Consider the following 19,906-nt stretch of genomic DNA (forward strand, 5'->3'; position numbering starts at 1 on the left):
GTTTTTATTGTTCTCCAACAAGCGTAGTTGAATTATCAAGCAAATTTTCATTTTCGTTCAATTCCATATAATATTTTTTTTCCATTTATATTGAATTGGCAGGTTTTGTTATAATTCCATGATAACGAAAGTTACTTTTCCTGTTAGAAGGATGTAACTTCAACTTATTCACGTGGCCAGATCGTGGCTTGGCATTCTGTTCTCAGGGTTGTACTTAATGTTTCGAAATCATGACTAGCGGGGTAAGATCGGCAACATAAAGCCACATTAGAAGCAAAGGATAAAAATCAAACAGATGATAAATGAAAACATGTTTGCATTTGTTATTCATGTATATATGTCTTTGAACTTGCATTTCGTTGTAATAATATTAAATGGGTGTTGGATTTGTATTTCTTTGTTTTAATAGTGAATTCCAACTTATACATTGTTAATAACATAATTTTATATACGTGCCTATCTTGCCCCATTACTGTTGCCCCTATACCAGGGGCAACTTTAATAAAAATAATTAAAATAATTACAACTTTACAAAAAGAGAGAAGTTGCCGATCTTGCCCCTATACCCGGGGCAACTTCGTCAATTTCTCTCTTCTTGTAAAGTTGTAATTATTTTAATTATTTTTATTTCCAAACTGATTTTAACCAGTTCTATAGTAAGGTAACATTCCAATAGACAATATGCAAAGCTTTTTTTTTTCAGTTTACAGCAGTATTTATTACACAAAATTTAAGTAAAGCTTAACATGCCGATCTTGCCCCGATCTCCCCTATATAGCCACAATAGCCAAATATCACTATGAGACAACCATATTTGAATCTGATCCCGACGGTCATAAGTTTTTATAGATAATTCTATCCTTCGTTGTTTTCGCACAGACATGCGAAGGTGAAATTATATTCGGCCATATAAACCACACAATTCTAGTGTATCGTATTAACCAAATCAAATTAAACTGATATCCGAAATCTATCTAAATAAAAAAGAATAATTTTAAATTATTCTATTTTTATTATTGGATTAACGTTAATCGCAATATGTGGTAAAAAATTTATATTTACATATCATTAATGTAGTTATAAGAATATACGAAAAAATATCTCCTTTACACTATTAACTTCAGCTAAATGGTTGAGCAATAGGTACACCTACATCTAGGATGAATTTGTTTTGAACCTGTTCTAGACTTTCCATGGACAGATGTCTCGTATCCCGTTTCTCATTTATGCTGTCCGTCACTTTGAGAATCAAGATCCAAGCATGGCAACTGAGGCATTTGAGATGTCATTCAGATTGCCATAATTGGATCAGGTTGCCTTGTTTCTCTGCATCATATACTATCAAGATCCTTAAACATATGTACATTCTCAGAAATTTACAATAAGTCTACGTGTCTAGTGAACAAAAATCTTAAAGGTATAATTTGAAATGAGCTATCCATAGTATTTAAGCCTATGTTTCCTTTATAAATTTAAAAGAATTTACATAAAATCCTTTATGTAAATTCTTTTATGTAGAATTTATATAAACGTCAACGTTTGGCTGGTCTGAAATCGAAGCAACCATTGGTTACAGAAAGGGGCTCATACATGGTTTATTCAGAAGAAATTGATGCTAGTTATATAGATTATTTCATTGCAGGATAATAAATTCAATTCAATCTTCTATATACTGTATATTTAAATTTATATTAACTGTTAAAGCATTTCTATTCTATTACAATTATATGTACTTCAGATATATTATTAGGTAATGTACTTTTACATTATAAAAGTTCGAATGAACTATAATTAAACAAATGCATATTTTAAAAGCAACATTTCTCATTTGAAAGACTAAGGAACTGTATAATTTTATAGAATTTTATAAAGTTGCTATTAAACATCATTGTGAATGGTTAAAACAAACTAATGATTTAACATTATGTTTCCAACCGTTTGGCTGTCTGTTTTATTTAGATTACATTTTATCTGAATTTATGTTTATTAATTTAATTTATGAGTTTCTGTTTTTATTTTCATATGAAATTTTATAAAATACTTAAATTATTATGTAAGAAGTTTATATTAAATACAACATTATTATTTTTGAAAATGCAGTTTAACATTTTAGATTAAAGCGAATTCTTTCATAGTTAAAAGATCCATTGAAATAAATTTGAAAAACAGAAAAAGCTTTATTTATGGTAATATGGTAAAATATTACCATAAATAAAGCTTTTTCTATTTTAATAATTAATGTTTATTATCAAATTTACCATTTATTAATAATTTAGAAGCTTAATTATAGTTTAATGTAATGTAGATCGTCAACAATCATAAATTTTAAAATATTAGTATTAAAGAGTAAATATTAGTATATATTTATCCTTAAATAATCAATCGTACTGTATTTTAAAATTAATTATAAAGCTAATAAATAAATCTTAGCAAATTTATAAAAAGTACGTTTTAATAACTGTCATAATTTTCACATTAATTTTAAAGCATGCTTTATTATTAACAATGAAGTTTATGATCTTGAGCACTATATTTTTTAACTAAATTGTTTAGCATTACTCTTATTGTATGCTGATTTCATTAAACTTAAGATTATGTGAGAATTTAGTAAACTTAATGTATTAATATTTTCTGATCTGAAATTTTATATATATAATAAATAACTAAATTTTATACATAAATAATGGATATCAGCCAGATGGTCTATTTCAGTGAGTGATTAAGATTCCAATCGGATTTGAACTCATAATTTATTGTAGATAATTAGAATCGAGTATTATCACTTTGCATTTATTACCGTTCTATCAAAACCTATTAAAGATAAGATTTTCCAATAATAAACATAATGGAGGTCAAATAATTCTTGTGTGCTGCATGTTATTTATTTGTTGACGTAAAATGAAGTAAATATATACAGTCGATTGAATAGGGATTCGTCTGTTTACTGTTTTAGAGTTCGAATCTGAATCTAAATCAGTCAGGAATTTTTATTTTAGAATCTGAATCTAAATCAGTCAGAAAATCCGGATAAAATTGTTTCTATGTAGATTTGACCGAATGTGTAATGAGAAAAATATCAAGGTTTTTCGATGATCATAGAACAAAAATAATAATTGAAAAAAAGAATTTCAATATTGCATATTTTATTCTTACTAAATTTATCTGTGATCACGCAAAAAAAATAGTGAAGATAATTTAAAATAGTATTTTTCAATAGCCGTCCGAGGAGAAATTTTATCTATCTAAAAAATTATCTTCCAAAGAAATTGTTTAGTGAAATCACACGATTTTAATGAAAATAGGTACTTCAGGAAAAAGAAACATTTATATTGTTAATGTTGATTAAAGAAATCGATTATCCTGTTCTGCTTAACATCTTATGCTACATTTTTAATTTAGAGAATAGAAAAATGAGTCAATGAGAAATAATAGCAATTGCACTGATTTCTTTGTTTCCATTTAAGTATATTAAGAAGTATATTAAATTATTTAAGTCATAAATTATATTTTTAAAGTTTTCTACTAAGTTATTTTATTTTAATTCATTTATTTTGAGAATTAAAACATTGTGTATAAAAATACATATACAGTTTTTAATATTTTGATCTTTAATTTTTTTCTGCTAAAAAATTCAAAAATCCATAGATCCATTGTACATTTTGGATTGACAATCACAGATTTAAAGTACTGTATAGCAATAATAGATTTTTGTTTAATCGGAAGATCAGTTTGTTATAATAAATCTGTCTGGTCCGTTAAAATGTGTGATATGATGACTAGTCATGAGTCACAGTATTGTCAGCAGATTATGAAATCAATTCTTAATTCATCTAAAATGTTTCCCGGCAAGTTACACCAGGTTGTCTAGGACTTCCACAATACGTGATGGTAATTACCTTCATTACCTAACGTTTATAGTAAGGTACTCTAGAATACCCACAGTTTGTCAATCTAATTTTGACTTCTTTCAGCTACTCGAAAAACTATTTTAAAGTATACAAAGTTTTCGCGCCGTTGCCTTTATCTCAGAACAAACGATGATTTACTTGAATTGATGTCGAGCACATGAGGACAATTCCAGGCAATAGGTTAACGCTATTTTTACAGATGAATCTAAATTTAGCTCCAAACAGAAACAAGACAAACACTGATCTAGAAAGAAAATAGAACTGGTTTCATTTCTCTAACATTGAAGAGCGTTACAAAAAAAGTCGCGTGATAATGTAAGAAGTTATATTCATCGATGACTGCACAGGCCATATCTTTTCTGGAGAATAATTGGTATGTAATCAGAATGAGCTCCTAGAATCTTAGGATTGTTTATTTGTAGTAGTTAGCATTTTGTTTTTCTTTTAGTGAACTTTTAGAACTGTATTTCTAAATAGGCACAGTAGGTAGGCCCTGGCGTAAAGCGGTAGATTTTGGAAAAGTTGCAAAAATGGTGGGCATAATATAAGAATTTCATTAAAAGTAAATAATTCCAAATATTGCAATATTTATGATTAAATATTAAGTTATATACACAAATAAATAAAGATAATGATTTATTTAAAGAAGATAAATGAAATTAAGATAATGATAAATAACGTAATTACATCTGATAGATGGCTTTTACCGTATAATTTAAATATAGGCCAATATGTATGATATAATTTTTAATTAAAATAAAATATATCATATACTTTAACCGTACCGTTTAGTAAAATGTATCATTTTTATACAATTCTTTAAAACGTGTACTTAATTTAGTACATTTCATATAATATTCTATAATTAAATTCCAAATTAGTGTCAGAAGCATTTACATTTAGTCAGAAAAGGCGACATTCTAGGAATTTCTAGCCTGTGCCTATAGCAGAAAAAGAACTAAATCCGTCTCTGGCTTTTATGTGGGTCTATGTATAGTCTTATTAATACCAGTAGATCAATACTTGGAAATAGAGGATATAGTTCGTGTAGAATAGTCGGAAAGATCCTTAGATCTAAATCCAATTAAACATATCTGAGATGTTCTTACAAATCATTGTTATTCTCAGTTCTCAGCTTTAATTGCTAGAATATGCTTTACAGTAGATCAGAACGAACACTATTATAAAAACTCACGGATTATTTTATTTTAAACATAGGAGAAATAGTAAGAGGACTTCAAACACCTTAATAGGCTAATTTGCCTTTGTCTCTTGATATTACAGTAGATTGAAGCGGTTAAAGTCCATATATATTTGACTGATATTTTAAGTGTATTATTTTGTATTTCATAATATAAAAATGTTTATAACTAATTTAACATTTTATTCAAGATCCAAATAATGAGATATCAACTGTATTGTACATCGACAAATACGTAATTTGTTTCTCTCTCCAATACATTTTAGTTAAGAAACGGAAATTATTTTGCAATTTACTATGCAAAGTCCAATACATTATAAGTAAACAAAAATGTAAAATAAAATAGCTGAATAAATAGATTACAATTATGCGTGAGAATAATAATTTGAAGAAAACAATGAAATAACTAAAAGCATAATATAAAATAATAACGAATATATAACACTAAAACAAAATATTAACTTAGAATGACTGAACAAATCTAATAATATTTATGATTTCTAAAAGCTAAAAATAAATTCTGTTTTTCCTCTGGCTCAGTGTACAAGACAAATCTGGAGCGCCTTTGAATGCTATAGGCGTTCACTATATTTAATCAAGATGTGTTTTATGCAATTACAGTATTAAGGCAATTACAGTATTGACATTTCAATCGATCGTCATCTTCAAAGAATATTGATGAGTCAACCGATGAGTACAATTTTTCGTTTAGTAAATATGACTACTGAAAATATGACTACTGAGTTCGTCCCAAATATTTTATTTTATGTTCAACAGATCGGTAAAAAATTACACGAGATCAAACTAGTTATAGAGATAATCAATAATTATTATGGATCTGTTCATTACAGACAAGTTTTATCATGCTTTTTTAATTATGCATTTGGAGCATTTCAATTTTTTATTGCTCCATTCCAGCTGTTCTCATTAAAATGCCCACTCCATTCTCCACTCTATCCTTAAAGGAAAGAATTGAAAAAAATAATTAACTTCAAAAAAACATTAATAAACTTTATTTTATACTAATACAACGTCACCATTCGTTATTCATTATATAAAATATATTAGCATCTTTTATTTTTAGTCGTGTTAATTTAATATTTATGTTAGAACGAAAAATTATCACTCGAAATTTGTTTAGTAGGTTTACATGATGCAATAACACAAGCGGCTTGAATACTCTCTGGGTAATTTTGAATCACTTTAAATATCGATTTTATTTTGAGCCTGCCCATATTCTCTATCGTATTGCAGTTTTCAAGGAAATGTCGCTCAAATTTGTTTTCATTTGCCTGCGTTTCTTCTATTTATTGGATTTTTTCGAAATGGTCATTTTTGAAGTGCTTTTGGAAGTGTTATATTCTTGTTGCTATGGGATGGTTTTGTTGAAAATTCGTTTATTTGCGCCGTATTGAAATGTTGAAAAACAAGTCATAAATTACAATTGAAAAAACAATTAAGAGCTCTTCTTTTGTTTTTATTATTTGCTGTGGGCTCAGTAATATCCTGTAACGTTAATCAAAATAAACTCAGGCAAGAAAATATGTTTTCAAAGAATTTCTCTTCACATTTTTTTCATAGAGGATAAAATTCCCATTGTAGTTTCTACTGCATTATCTTGTAAACTATCAACAAGTTTATGCTACTCTTTCGTGAAAACGCTAGAAATTATATCAGCAGCTTGAAGTATAATTGTTAGGCTTGACTTTGCCAAGAGATTTTTCATGCTCTTTAGCCTTGCATTAATTCTGTTATTCCAACAGTAGCTACTTGTTCACAATAAGATAGAAAAACGATAAGCCGTTGAATCATTTTATACGTGGAATCCCAACGAGTTAGTGCCCACTGTAATTCAAGCAAAATACTGCAAATATCGTGTTCGTAATTTGACAGTGACTTGTCGAATTTTTTCGTGGACGTTCTTTTCATGCTCTTTCTTTAAGCAATTTCAGATTGCCAACTGAAGAGTATGTATGTCATACTGCATTATTTGGACTTTTGGTTTCAAATTATCTTTAAGCAGACATGTTAGTAGTATGAGATTAGGATCCTCAACTCACAGTGCAGGATCATCTTGTGTTCTTGTGTTCATCTTGTGTTCTTGGATATCACGTTCCTTAGTTTCTACTTCCAGCGAAATAGTTTCAGCTGTGTTTATATCGTCATAGTTAGAAATGGATCTGTTGTCATTGATTTTTTTATGGCACGAGTCATATTTGCTGCATTGTAGACGCCATTTTAGAAAATTTTGTGTCTGCGAAATACAGATACTCAAAAGGTGTATTTAACAGATACTAAATATTTTAAAAATGGATATAACCTGGTTTTTAATATACAAAAAATTATATCGTCCTTCATTATCAACAATATTCAGTGTTGTTATAACTGCTTCATTTCTCTTTTCTTCGTAGAACTGCACATTGACTGCGAGAAAATTTGTTTCCACGGGTTGGAGCATCCATCTGAAAATAACACAACTTTCCTTTTAATGTTTTTTGAGGTCAATCTGACCTCAAAGAGTAACCTCTGAGTATAAACAAATAATAAATTGTGACATTCGAAACTTCAAGTTTGTCGGCTTATTGCACCTGCAATTTTTTGGTATCCTTTCTTCGCGAGTCTGAATGTAGTGAGAGGTAACGGAAACCATTTCCATAAGACCTTCACGGAAACTGTTAGCGTCCACGGTGACTGTAACCCTTGACAAATTGAAATACGAATCAATTTTCGATTGGCCCATTTGGATTTCTTATTAGATGATCCGTAAAAACTATTTCCTGTAGAATCAAAACATCGCTCTGTTATGGCAATCCTTGCTTTATCTTCGCTGTTTTCTTGTCTTGCTTTTAATCAGAGTTTCATAAATTTCTGGATGATTACATTTTATATACTGCTTATTCCGCTAACCTTGAAATTAAAGTTGCATTGTTTGAGTTCGCTATTCACTTCCTTGTCAACTTTGCATGTTGCCAATTTTTTCTTGCTATTTTCAAATTTAGTTGTGAAAATGTTGTTCATATCGTCTTCCGTAAATCGGCTATCAATCGTGGAAGGCAGTTTTAATTTTTTTCTTTTTTGGTGATAACACCATAATTGAATTCATCTGTGTTGACTAAAAAAAACGATCATAAATAAAAATCTGACATATTGTCCATACATATGACATATCTAGTTGTAATATAAACGATTTATATTCTTATTAAATTATTAAATATTCCACTTTCTATGACATTTCACCGAGTATGTGATCGTTCACGTTCACACTGCGTTCAAATTAACAGTGGATGCACGAATAGCACGAATGACACGCTAATGTCTACAGTGAAAGCAGAAACGGACAACAGTATAGTTGCCAAATGTCAAATTAACGGTCTTGCACGAATAATTAAAGGTGATAGAACAATGGCACTTTTTCTAAATGTCTAAAAAATATTAATAAAAAAAAGACTGTAGCAATGGAACAATCAAAATAATCTGTGCTCCGGCTCCAGGCAAAAACTCACTGGTCCACTGCTCCGAGCTCCAGCTCCACGCTCCGCTCCAAAACGCTGCTTTTAATGACAGGTTTAACTATGTTTGCTTGTCAAGTCCCGAAGGTTGATTCCGAGAGATTTCCATTTTAGGAATAAACATTTAGTGGATATTTGACGTTCTTTACTTGAAAGTAATTTTGTTAAAACCGAAAAGTTTTGATATTGCTGAAACAATGTCAAAACGATATCGACTATTTTTTAGCATGTTTTAATATATAATTCAAAAATATCAAGGAAATACGAGAAAAACAAGTCTAAATTTAGGATTCCAAGAATTTAAAAATTTCGTCAACTTTCAAACCTTAATGCTATGTTAGCAGTTCTAGGTTTAAGGTCAACTGGCATTAAATTCACTGGTCTTAAATGAATTGGTAAAGCAGAAGCCATTTCATCTAAACAAATATTGGAACATTCCGTGTGACCTGATTTAAGACATAACTCATACATATCTTTAGGTTGTTTAATATTACTTGAATATTAACTATTGGCAAGCGCGCTGCTACTAGATCACGCCTCTAATATATTAAATTTCTTTTAAGTTTTAATGTAGATTGTATTTATCTTTGTTAGTTAAATAATTTAAAGATCTTTAGGATCTGCAGGAATTAATGTTTGGATGTATGGGATAGTCCATAACTTATATAGCGCTAATTTTATACTTTTCTATTACTACACAACACCCTGTAACGCTCCATAACTCGTCGCATATATCCTCAGAATTACGTAACGCATGTTATAAATCGAAACCCTAATTTTACTAACTTGTAAGAAATAATGCATAGCATGGGGTATGAACGTTGCATTATTTTATTAATTATGTACTACAAAGCAGTGACATAAACAGTAGGGGTTCGCTAGCCGACTCTTCAAAAACAAATCATTTTTTATCCAAGGGTTGAAATCCTAGCATTAAGTTAATGTTTCTTTTTAAACCCCCACTCCGTTGTAAGGCATCGTAACGATTATTTTCATACCTCAGCTACCTATATCTGTGTTACTTAATTTATGAATAATCCCATGATTATAAAAAAATAATTTAAAATGAATTGCGTTGATTGGCTATGAGCACGACTGGTATGTGGGATAAAAAATTTATATAACATAATAATTTTAATTAAAAAATTAAGAAAGTAAATTTTAAAAAGCAAAATAGAACCGCACCGTAACGAAATCGGATCGTCACCATTATTATCGTCCGGATTACGACAAACTTTTAAATAAAAATGCGTTGTATATTAGTGAATTAAATCTTCGAAGCCAGAGACAAATAATGGGGAAACTTCCGGTTTGATCACGTGCCTTAGATGAATTGTTAATTCCGATTGGTTATGTCTGATATTTTTCGATGTTTATTCCTTTATATATATAGATGATGCCAAATGTATAGGCCAAGTGCCGTTTTGATTTTTTAAAAATATTTTTGTAATTATATGTATAAAATGATTATGCTATCTTGAACAAAAATTCTAGCAAGAATTGTTGAAAATTGAAACACATTTTATTCGTTCCTGTTTGCTAATACTGTAATCATATTCCTTAAAAGTTTAGCAATTTAAATTTTGCTATAAAATTAAATTTGTAATGAATACGTGCAACAATATTACCTAAGGATACATATTATTTTGTAATTTATACCCTTAGATAAGTATATTCAATTTAAGAATAAATATTGATTTTTTTTTATTTTAAATTTTAGTTTACAAATGTTTTCTTAGGTTCTAGGCATTTTGTTTTTTCTACTTAATGGATAATATGACCCGAAACAGCAAGCTTTAAATAATTCTTTTCTGAAAATTTGATTAGTAATAAAATGTTGAAGAAGATCCTAAGTTTTTATGTTAATTGCAAAGCAATAGACGTTTTATTTTTAATAAAATTAGAAAATTCATTTTTTTAATAAAAATAATTTATTTTTCGATTTTATTGAAAAATAAATTTATTTAAAGAATATTTATACAAATTTCATAGAATTTCATGTAAAAATTTCATACGAAAGAAAATTTTAAATATTTATCCGTATGGAATTCTTTAGGTAAAATATGACGAACGTAACTTTGTTTGGTAAAAGTTACATTGACAATAATGTTATAATCATAAGTATTTTGGCAGTTTTATTATGTCAGTTAAATGTTATGTTTAAAACATATAAATATGAATTTGTTAATATCAAATTTAATAAAATTTATCAAATTGCAATAAATAAAAAAATATACATATTCGTTTCTCAATTATAGACAGATCAATTTGATTTGTAACACATCGTCAGTATACATGGATTAAATGGTTTGTCTCAATTGTATTTATTGTATGCGGGTGTTCACTTGCAACTGTTCCCACTCATTTTAGTCTGGCAAAGATGCCAGACACAATAGATAAGGATGAAAAAAAGAGAGAAGTTTCTATTCGAGACAGATTAAGATCATTAGATTTCATTTCTATAATATCTGTCCAAATGAATTACTATCATAGGCTTCGTTTCAGAATCTTTAACGAATTAGAATTCGTCTTTCAAAATAAATTAGAACACATTCTACTTCCATTACTTATCAACAGTCAATTTTAAAAAACAAGGAATTGATAGAGCTTGAAATTTTTGCAATAGTAATTGTGTAGCCTATATTATCGCGATAGTTTAAATTAATTTTAAATACAATAGTTCTTGTCTTTCTGACTCTGTTTTATTAAAGTGTAACCAAGAAACTGTTTATTATGATTTATTAAAATTTCTTATTAGCAAAATACTCATGGGGCGTCGAGAGATCGACCGACATTCTATCGTTTCTTTCCCTACTATATAATAATTTTTCGATATTCAGACACCGAAATTAAGATCTATTTTATTTAAAACTTTTCTCAAAATTATATGGTTGGNTAAGTCTTCTGGATCCCTTCGGGCCGAGGTAGTTTATACTGTACGTAGCCCCGAATATTAATAGCGATATTTTAATTAAACATTTTAATTTATCCCTTTAACTATTTTGAAAAATATGCATTTTATTTTTTTATTTTTACAGTATTAATATACGTAAAAAATTAAAAATAATTTATAATTTTAAGAATGAATAACAATATCTCGTAATCATGTTTAATATTAATAAAATATAAATCAGCAACAATTTCTTTACAAATAAATAATTATTTATTGAAATTATTAATTAATCTAATATTATGTATGAGAACATTCAATAGGAAAAATGTAAAGCTTTTGATACTGCCTAATGATGAAATCAGATATTAAATTAAGAAAAGTGATATAAAAGTTCTCGATATAATATGATTATTATCTTATAATTTATAATCTCGATAAAATAATTGTAGATATATGTATAATATATACAACATGAATTAGAATACATTACATAAGGCAAAATAATCCGATAACTGTGAGCCATTATTATTTAATCATCACATCTCAGTCAGTCGATCGCGAGCTTCTTGGAAGTGAAAATATATTCCTGAGCGATGTCACGTCTTTCCATTACGCTAAAAGCAAGTTGCCAACAGAAAATGTTAGAATGAGAATAATTAATGACATTTATTTTAAATCACTTTAACTATTTTCATGTTTTAAAAAGAAAACTATTTATTTGATTTAAAAATGTGATTAATAACATCTTGAGAGTTTTAACTTAATTTAACGTAACTTAATTTAATAAAAATCACAGGTAATGATAAGCATTTCAATTATTAATAACGGTTATATTTTATTCAACGTATCTTCCATAATCATAAATAATAATTTAATATTTATTATAAAATTTTACATTTTAGAAATAAATAAAGAGATAATTTGACTAAACCGAAAATTTATTAAGTTAATATTTGTTTGGTAATTAAAAAATACGTTCCAAACGTGTATTTTCTCAGCAGTTATTTGTTTTAACTTTACAGTTTTATTTTTGAAAATCAAAATGAATTTATAATAATAAGCTGTTCTGTTTGTCTCAGTTCACTTTTTTGCTTAATCTTTCGTTCAATAATGCAGCATATTTTTGTTCTATTTCTTCTTAAAGGCAGGTTATATTTGTTGGCTTTTCCTTCGATTTTATGGTAGAGCATATCACTCGCTTTAGCTTTTATATAAAGTAATAAAGGAAAAAGTAATTTTTTTTTACATAAACGACTGAAGTGAAAATAGTTTTATATTTGTAATTTATTAACTATAAAGCATACATATAGCATTTAATAAAATAATCATTCCCACAGTTAATAATCAAAGGGTATTTAATAAAACTATATATATTATAATTTTAATTAGGATCAATTATTTAAAAATAAATTAATGCCATTTAAAATTAACTAGAAACTTCGACCATTAATCTTTGGGATTCGATGTTCGATATTTTAGACAATTGAAAATGCCTTTCTCAATCGATAATAGAAAGGAAACAACTGCATATTTTGATATGCAATCAATGACATCTGACCTTTAGATTATGCTTGCTGATTGGCCTTTAATGCGTTCTATATTAACTTTGATTAGTTATATAGTCAATACGATAACCTGTATAAATATACTAAAGCTCAAACATTTCTGTTCAGAAAAGTTTAGAAAGTTTATATAAAATTTGAGACGCTATTCATTTACGAGTAAATAGCTCAACTAAAACAGTTTAGTCAATTTAATTTCTGTAGTTTATTTTTTAAAAAATAATATAATAAAATTGAATAAATTTAATCAATTATTTTGATACAAAAATTATAATAATAAAGTCAGAATTGAAATGATTGATTCATTACTGTTTTATATTATAAATGAGAGTTTAAATTTTGATATAGGATTTATAAAGTCGATTTAGATGATTAATTTGAAATTATAATTACGACATATTTTCAGGTTATTTTTTAAAAATTATTACTGTAATTATTTACTTGTAAAGCCTAACAAAAATATTCTAAAATTATTTTTTAAGTAATAAAGCCTTTCCTACTTTTAAATATAAAAACACTTTATTAACACATTCAAATATATATATATATATACACACGCGCGTATCCAAGGTTTTGAGAATATGACTGCTGCTTAAGTCAGATTCGAAGGAGACCAAGGCATGTCCCTCCTGTCGTTTTTCGATGAATGTTACTTAATTACCACAGAATTACCTTAGTTACCTAATATAATCTAATTGAAATCAAGCGATGTGGATTATTATATTTATTTTTATTTTAAAGTTACAAAACTGATTGCTTTAATATGAAGGGAGTATGGCAGCATCATAAACACCCCCTGGATACGATCCTGTATATACTCGTACATACAGTATATGAAAAAAAAATTGAAATAAATGATACTTCCGTAAATATTTTTCTTTACTTTCATTTTAAATAATTTTATTTAACGATTCATAAATTTATTATAATAATTGAAAGTTTTTAAATATATTTAATGAAATTGTTATCTGAGAATAACGTATTTGAAATTTCATTTTCATTTTGACATTCAAAACTGATAGAAACTGTTCTTTTCCCAAAGCTTTAAAATGCCGTTTAGTATCAGAAGATTTACACTCAGAAATACTAGTGGACGAGATAAGAAATCGGATAATCAAGAGCAAAGATCATCGGTGGGTCGAGGAATGAGAAAATCTGCATCTCAAGACGAACAGAAATCGAAACATCCTCGAATCGGTTGCTTACCGTCCAGTAGATCCGTCGACGTTGCCGATTTACGAAGAGTTAACTATACAGATCCACTCTCTCCTATACCGAGCGAATCGGATCCACAATGGCCAGATGATGAATTGCAAGAAATGATGATGCAAGATGCAAATTATCAGGGTAGATACGCTCCAGTGAGAGCAGAAAGACAGGTTCCATCGATGTCCAATAGATGGCGTAAAAGTAGAGGAGAAACACGAGGACCTTATCCCACGCAGACTCAAAACACTGAAATCAGAAGGTCATCTGTCCGCAGAGACGGATCAAAATTTCAAGGTAAGTATTTTTAATTATTTTTTATTTGTTTTTTTTTGTTCAAAAATTTCTGATTCTCTCATTAATACAGTTGAGTGAATATAATTGGGCAAATCTGCCTTTTCCGAATTCGAATAGTTTTCTTTCCATAGTTAATACATGAATTAGAAATATAGAATATAAAATTATATTAAAAAATTTAAATTTCTTTTATGTTACTAAAAGTGTTTTATCACGTGTTTGTTTACTTGAATTTTTTATTTTTTAGTAAAATATGTTATTTTTTTCTTGTTGATGCAATGTGCCTTTTCATTCTAGGAAAAGTAAATTAAAAAGATTAATATACTCACTCTGTAAGTAAAACTAAGTCAGAAAAAAAAACATTGTGAAATTAATTTAATTAAGGAAAGCTTTCTGCAGGTGATATGAGGCCATTTTCACAATTTAGAGAATGAGTTTCTGAAAGAAAATAGACTTGTAATTCAGTGTATAAGGGAAGTAAAAGAAATATCGGAAAAGTATTTATAGCAATGGATATATGTGATTAGAAATTATAAGAGAAAGAACAGATCCTCGAGGCTTGGAGTAGAATGCAATATAATGCTATCAAGATCATGAGAAGACGGGAAACTGCTTGCACCTAGAGGAAATTCCTTGATGACTAACATTGACATTTGCCGAATTCCATTTACTAAATTTGAAAATATTTTTTATAGTCAAGACAAAAATATAAAACAGATAGAAAAAAATCCAATGAAAATTGTTTCGCTTCCAGAGGGGAATAAATAAACAAAAATCAAATAATGTCAAAGCTTTATGGTAAAAGATTGGATTATTATTTTAAGGCATTTCTAGCCAATAAAGAAAATCACCAACAACACCATCTCCAAAAGTGCAGGTGAACTTTCCTAAAAGAAGTAATTTTTAGAAAAATAAGATGCCACGAAAAAACAATATTCTTTGATGCACAGTGCAATAATCTTAAAAATATATTAAGGAATTTTATAGATGAATAAATATTTTGATGCGAATGAAATTTCAATTAGAATTTTTATGAGAATTTAAAATTTTTGTCTAAAAATTTATATTTTCTAATTTAATCTTTTAGTAGTTATAGATTTAAGCCAGACATTCTACATTCAAATCATGTTGCACGAATTAAAATTTTCAGCTTAATTATGTATAATTATATTAATTATAAAAAATATGTGTATTTTTTCCCTTCTAGAAATTACAGTTTCATTCAGAATGATCAATACCATTGCTCTTAGTTATCCAAATAAATTTAAAATTTTACAAATTATATTCTAGATTAGCGACATAAATGTTACCTCTTAATATTGTAAGTAAATAAAATTAGAACAATTTTATTTTAAAAACACATGCATAAAATATTATTTTATATTTCAAAAGTTTAAATTAATATTTAAAACCGTAGCATCTAAATATTCCCAAGAGATTAATTAAAAAGTATTAGAAATGAAAGTCTTAATCTATCAAATTTCGATATTTTTTATGTGAAATATTTATAAAATTCGTTATCCATTAGGTCTATATCGCATTTGGTTGCTGCAAATGATTACTATATCCATTTGAAAGTATATATTTACATTGCACGTAGGTTTGCTTATACTTCAATGAAAAATTCTTAGATAATATTACTAGGAGAACTTTTCAACATGCAATGTCCATCTGGAATGTAGCAGATCTCCATCGGAACGATTCGAGTGCCTGACATTTGTCACGCATAAATAGTACATAGCGTGAATATAGCAACATTTATCAAACTAAAAGTTTCAACAAGAAACTTTCCATAAGTTGTAAACATGTTCCATCAATTATTAAAGAGATTTTAAGCCACGCATATTCAAGTTATGAACACTCGATAACACTATAGTTTATTCGAAATAACGTAGTTTGAAACTTTGGATTTATCGATTTCTTCTGCTAGCAACACCCCTTCGATAGGAATCATCCACCCTCCTTAGAGTCAACGTCCACTTTCTTTGTGCGCTTGCTCAGTCCTCATTCGACGTCAGACTGCGGTGTCGTCGAGCCATGTTCTGTTCCTACACGTGGGTTGAACTAGTCGTGGAAGACAACCAGTCCGGTAGGTAAATCGTAACGAATCCTAGACGTAGATAAAGATACCGAGAATGGCGACATAATTTTAGTTTCGTCAGAAATGACAATTTCTACTTTGCCGAGTATCCTATCATGGCGTCTATGTGGTATAGGGTCTGGTATGTTGACTTGACGTGCTACATCTTGTCATCTTCACATCGTATAAGCATTTGTTTCTTACGCAATATTAACTGCGATGTGCGACCACTATAAAAATTAACAATATCTTATTACCTTAAACATTTTGGAAACCTTTAATCATCCACAAAAATCGATGTTTAGAAAATAATTTTACTAATTGTTACCAAAAATAACCGACATATTTATTAATCCAGTTATTTCAGCACTTAAATTATTAATAAAGAAAGGAGATGATAAGAGTTTATAGAAGGACAGATCTAAATGCATGTGTGCATTTCTGCTAGGCAAATCTCATTTAATTGGAACCTTGCATCCGTGCAGGTCAGTACACGTGCATCCTCTAGGTCGATATCTCTTCCTCTCCATCTTCGGTTGGTTTCCATGGTGATAGGAACTAGCACAGAAACGGCGCCATTAAACTGTGCACCATTAGAGAAAAGTGTACAGAAAAGAACAAACAACTAAACCAAGTCGTTGCCTGGATGACAATGCCTGAGGTTTAATAATGAAATTTTAACGATCGCCTGTCTCTACGTGACGCCAAAATTGTCACATTTTAATGTACCACTTGAAGAATCTTGTTTTTCTTCGAATATTGACATTAATTCTAACAATATCGATTTTAAGTAGAGAATTAAATCGAAATCAATCATAGTTTAGAAAAACAGACTAAATTTTCTATTCTGACGTACTGTACAGTATATAGAAAGGTCTCATAGTTTAAGTTTAATCAAATTAATCATATGATATTATTTTATACTGCATTTTTTACATTATCACCATTTTCTCAACTGAAATTTTAGAAGTAATATAATAGTTTACAAAAAAATAATAATGGTTTAGATAAGAACGTCTCAATTTTATTCCATTTTGTTTTTCTTGAATTTTTATTCTGATTTTATAAATTTTAAAAGATCAGATTCTTATGCATCTAAAATTTCTTATAATAAACTCTTGATATTTTAGGATTTAGTTTTTCTTCCTTAACAAACTGTGAAAGTGACGAAGAGTATCAAAATTGCGTTTTGAATCAAATTGCATTTGCTGCACTCAATTCCAACCATGTCAGGAAAGTACAAACGTTAGATAATTCAGATGTTTCGATATTTTTGAAAAGAAAAATCCTTTCAAAGATATTTTTTTAAGGAAATTTAAAAACAAATAAAATACAGAAAATGTAGCATCATATTTACATATGTGAAATTATCGGAAAATGTTTTAAAATTTTTTTATAGCTCAATTACTATGAAAAATTAAATTTTATTTATTAATTGTTAATTTAGTTTAATGATTTAATTACACGAAGCATTTTCAATTGATAATTTTAATATTTATTTTAAAAACTTTGTAAATTTTATAGTTTGTAAATTAAATTAATTTATAATTAAGTGAATGGTACCAGTTTATTTTATTAAATTATAACAACTTTCTAATTTTAATAATTATATTGATTATAATTTTTTTAGGTGATTGAATTAAAATTGCTAAAGAAATAAATTTTCTTTTAAGGAAAAATATTATTTCCTGTTATATTTTTATATAAAACTAAATAAAAATGATGTTAAGAAATATGATTAAGTTATGTAAACTCTTCAATTTTTGATATTCTTATTTTATTATTTATTTTAGTTATAATAAAACTTGATATAGATGTGTTTTACGATCAAAATTTTACCGTACAGACAAAATTTAGTGTTAACTTATTCCATAAAATTGAAATTGCCATTCTCATGGAAATAGTAATTTATTATTTTATTTTCATACATAAATAAGTGATATAATATCAATATAGGTCTAAATATAATATCTGTTGCAAATTTTCATTTAGTTATAAATTTCGTATATTCGTAAAATAAATTAGATTGAAATTAAAACAGATAAAATCGATATTATTGAAATATCGATTAGTTAAAAATTGGAATTGAATGTTTTGAATGTTCAGTTTTAAAAATTCTTAAGCAAATTAGTAGGAAAATCAAATGTAAAATATAAATTTCAAATTTATACGATATGAAAATCTAAGTTGGAAGGATTTAATAATTTTACCCATTGTAGATTAGTTAATGTAAATTCTATAAAATCGAAAATGCAATCAATTTCATAAAATTTGCAAGGTAAATTTAAGCTTCACTTAAAAGCAAACGTCTGCATGTTTTAGAAAATTTACTGCTTTTAAAATACGATCAAGTCGACTTTCTGACGATATATAAATCGACCCTAAACTCGATATAAAATTTTCTGAGAAATTTTAAACTCCATACTTGAAAATTCAAGGTTATATTTCTTTTCTTCCCGCGAGATACCTTCGTACAGTCAATTAGTCTTCTTCACAGTTTTTTAAATAGCTTTCAAATAGCATTTTATGTCAGAAGTGAAGTAAAATATCGAAAGTATTCAAATAGAATCTGCTAATGTTTTGCATTGAAGGAAATTGAATGGTAGTTTTCTTTATTCTTCTAAGCAATCAATAGACACTTATTATAAATAGAATTGGTCACTGAACATAAATAAAGGATAATGTAAAGTGATTACGAGTAACTTGGAAATTACCGTAGCAAAGGAATTACTTACAGTTGTCTTGTTTACAATTGTTATACAACTGTTGTTTACACTGTCTTCCAGCACATTCGAGTTGACGAATGCTGCGAAGCTTAACAAAGATGGTAAACAGAAGATGAAGAAATACAGAGAAGCATCTATTGTTGATTAAAAATTTAATATGTAATAAAATAGTTATAAAGAGGTTTGAATGTTTTTAATTTAGAATTTTGTTCATAAATTGCTCAAAAACAGATATATTAGTTACGCTTGAAAAGTTAAATAAGCTCTAATATTTCCTTAATTTAATACTATTCGCTGTTAAATTTTGTTTCTCCGTAATTCTTTATTGTAACATTGGATTCAATTCGACTGTAGCATATTGTAAGTCGTACAGATACCATGAATTTTGTCCATTTTGGCAGGCCTGACTCACAATAAGGAAGCCAGTATAAGTGAGAGGTATAAAAATGAAATTTCTAAATTCTAAAGAGATAAAAAAATGAAATTTATAAAAAAATTACAAAAGTTTGAACCGGATTCAATAT

The 19,906-nt window shown here is 27.8% G+C and overlaps 1 protein-coding gene across 3 annotated transcripts in view; it reads left to right on the forward strand.

Annotated features, from left to right (window-relative positions):
• Positions 1-19,906, forward strand: part of LOC111629247 — a 235,408-nt gene that overhangs the window by 79,208 nt on the left and 136,294 nt on the right. For all 3 annotated transcript variants that reach the window (XM_023373129.1, XM_023373131.1, XM_023373130.1), the window contains exon 2: positions 14,116-14,576. In XM_023373129.1, coding sequence (XP_023228897.1) covers positions 14,116-14,576 — 461 coding nt within the window. The remainder of the gene's footprint in view (positions 1-14,115; positions 14,577-19,906) is intronic.

The sequence above is a fragment of the Centruroides sculpturatus genome, unplaced genomic scaffold, assembly GCF_000671375.1.
Source record: "Centruroides sculpturatus isolate CEXI.00-Female unplaced genomic scaffold, Cexi_2.0 scaffold535, whole genome shotgun sequence".
Lineage (NCBI taxonomy): Eukaryota > Metazoa > Arthropoda > Arachnida > Scorpiones > Buthidae > Centruroides > Centruroides sculpturatus.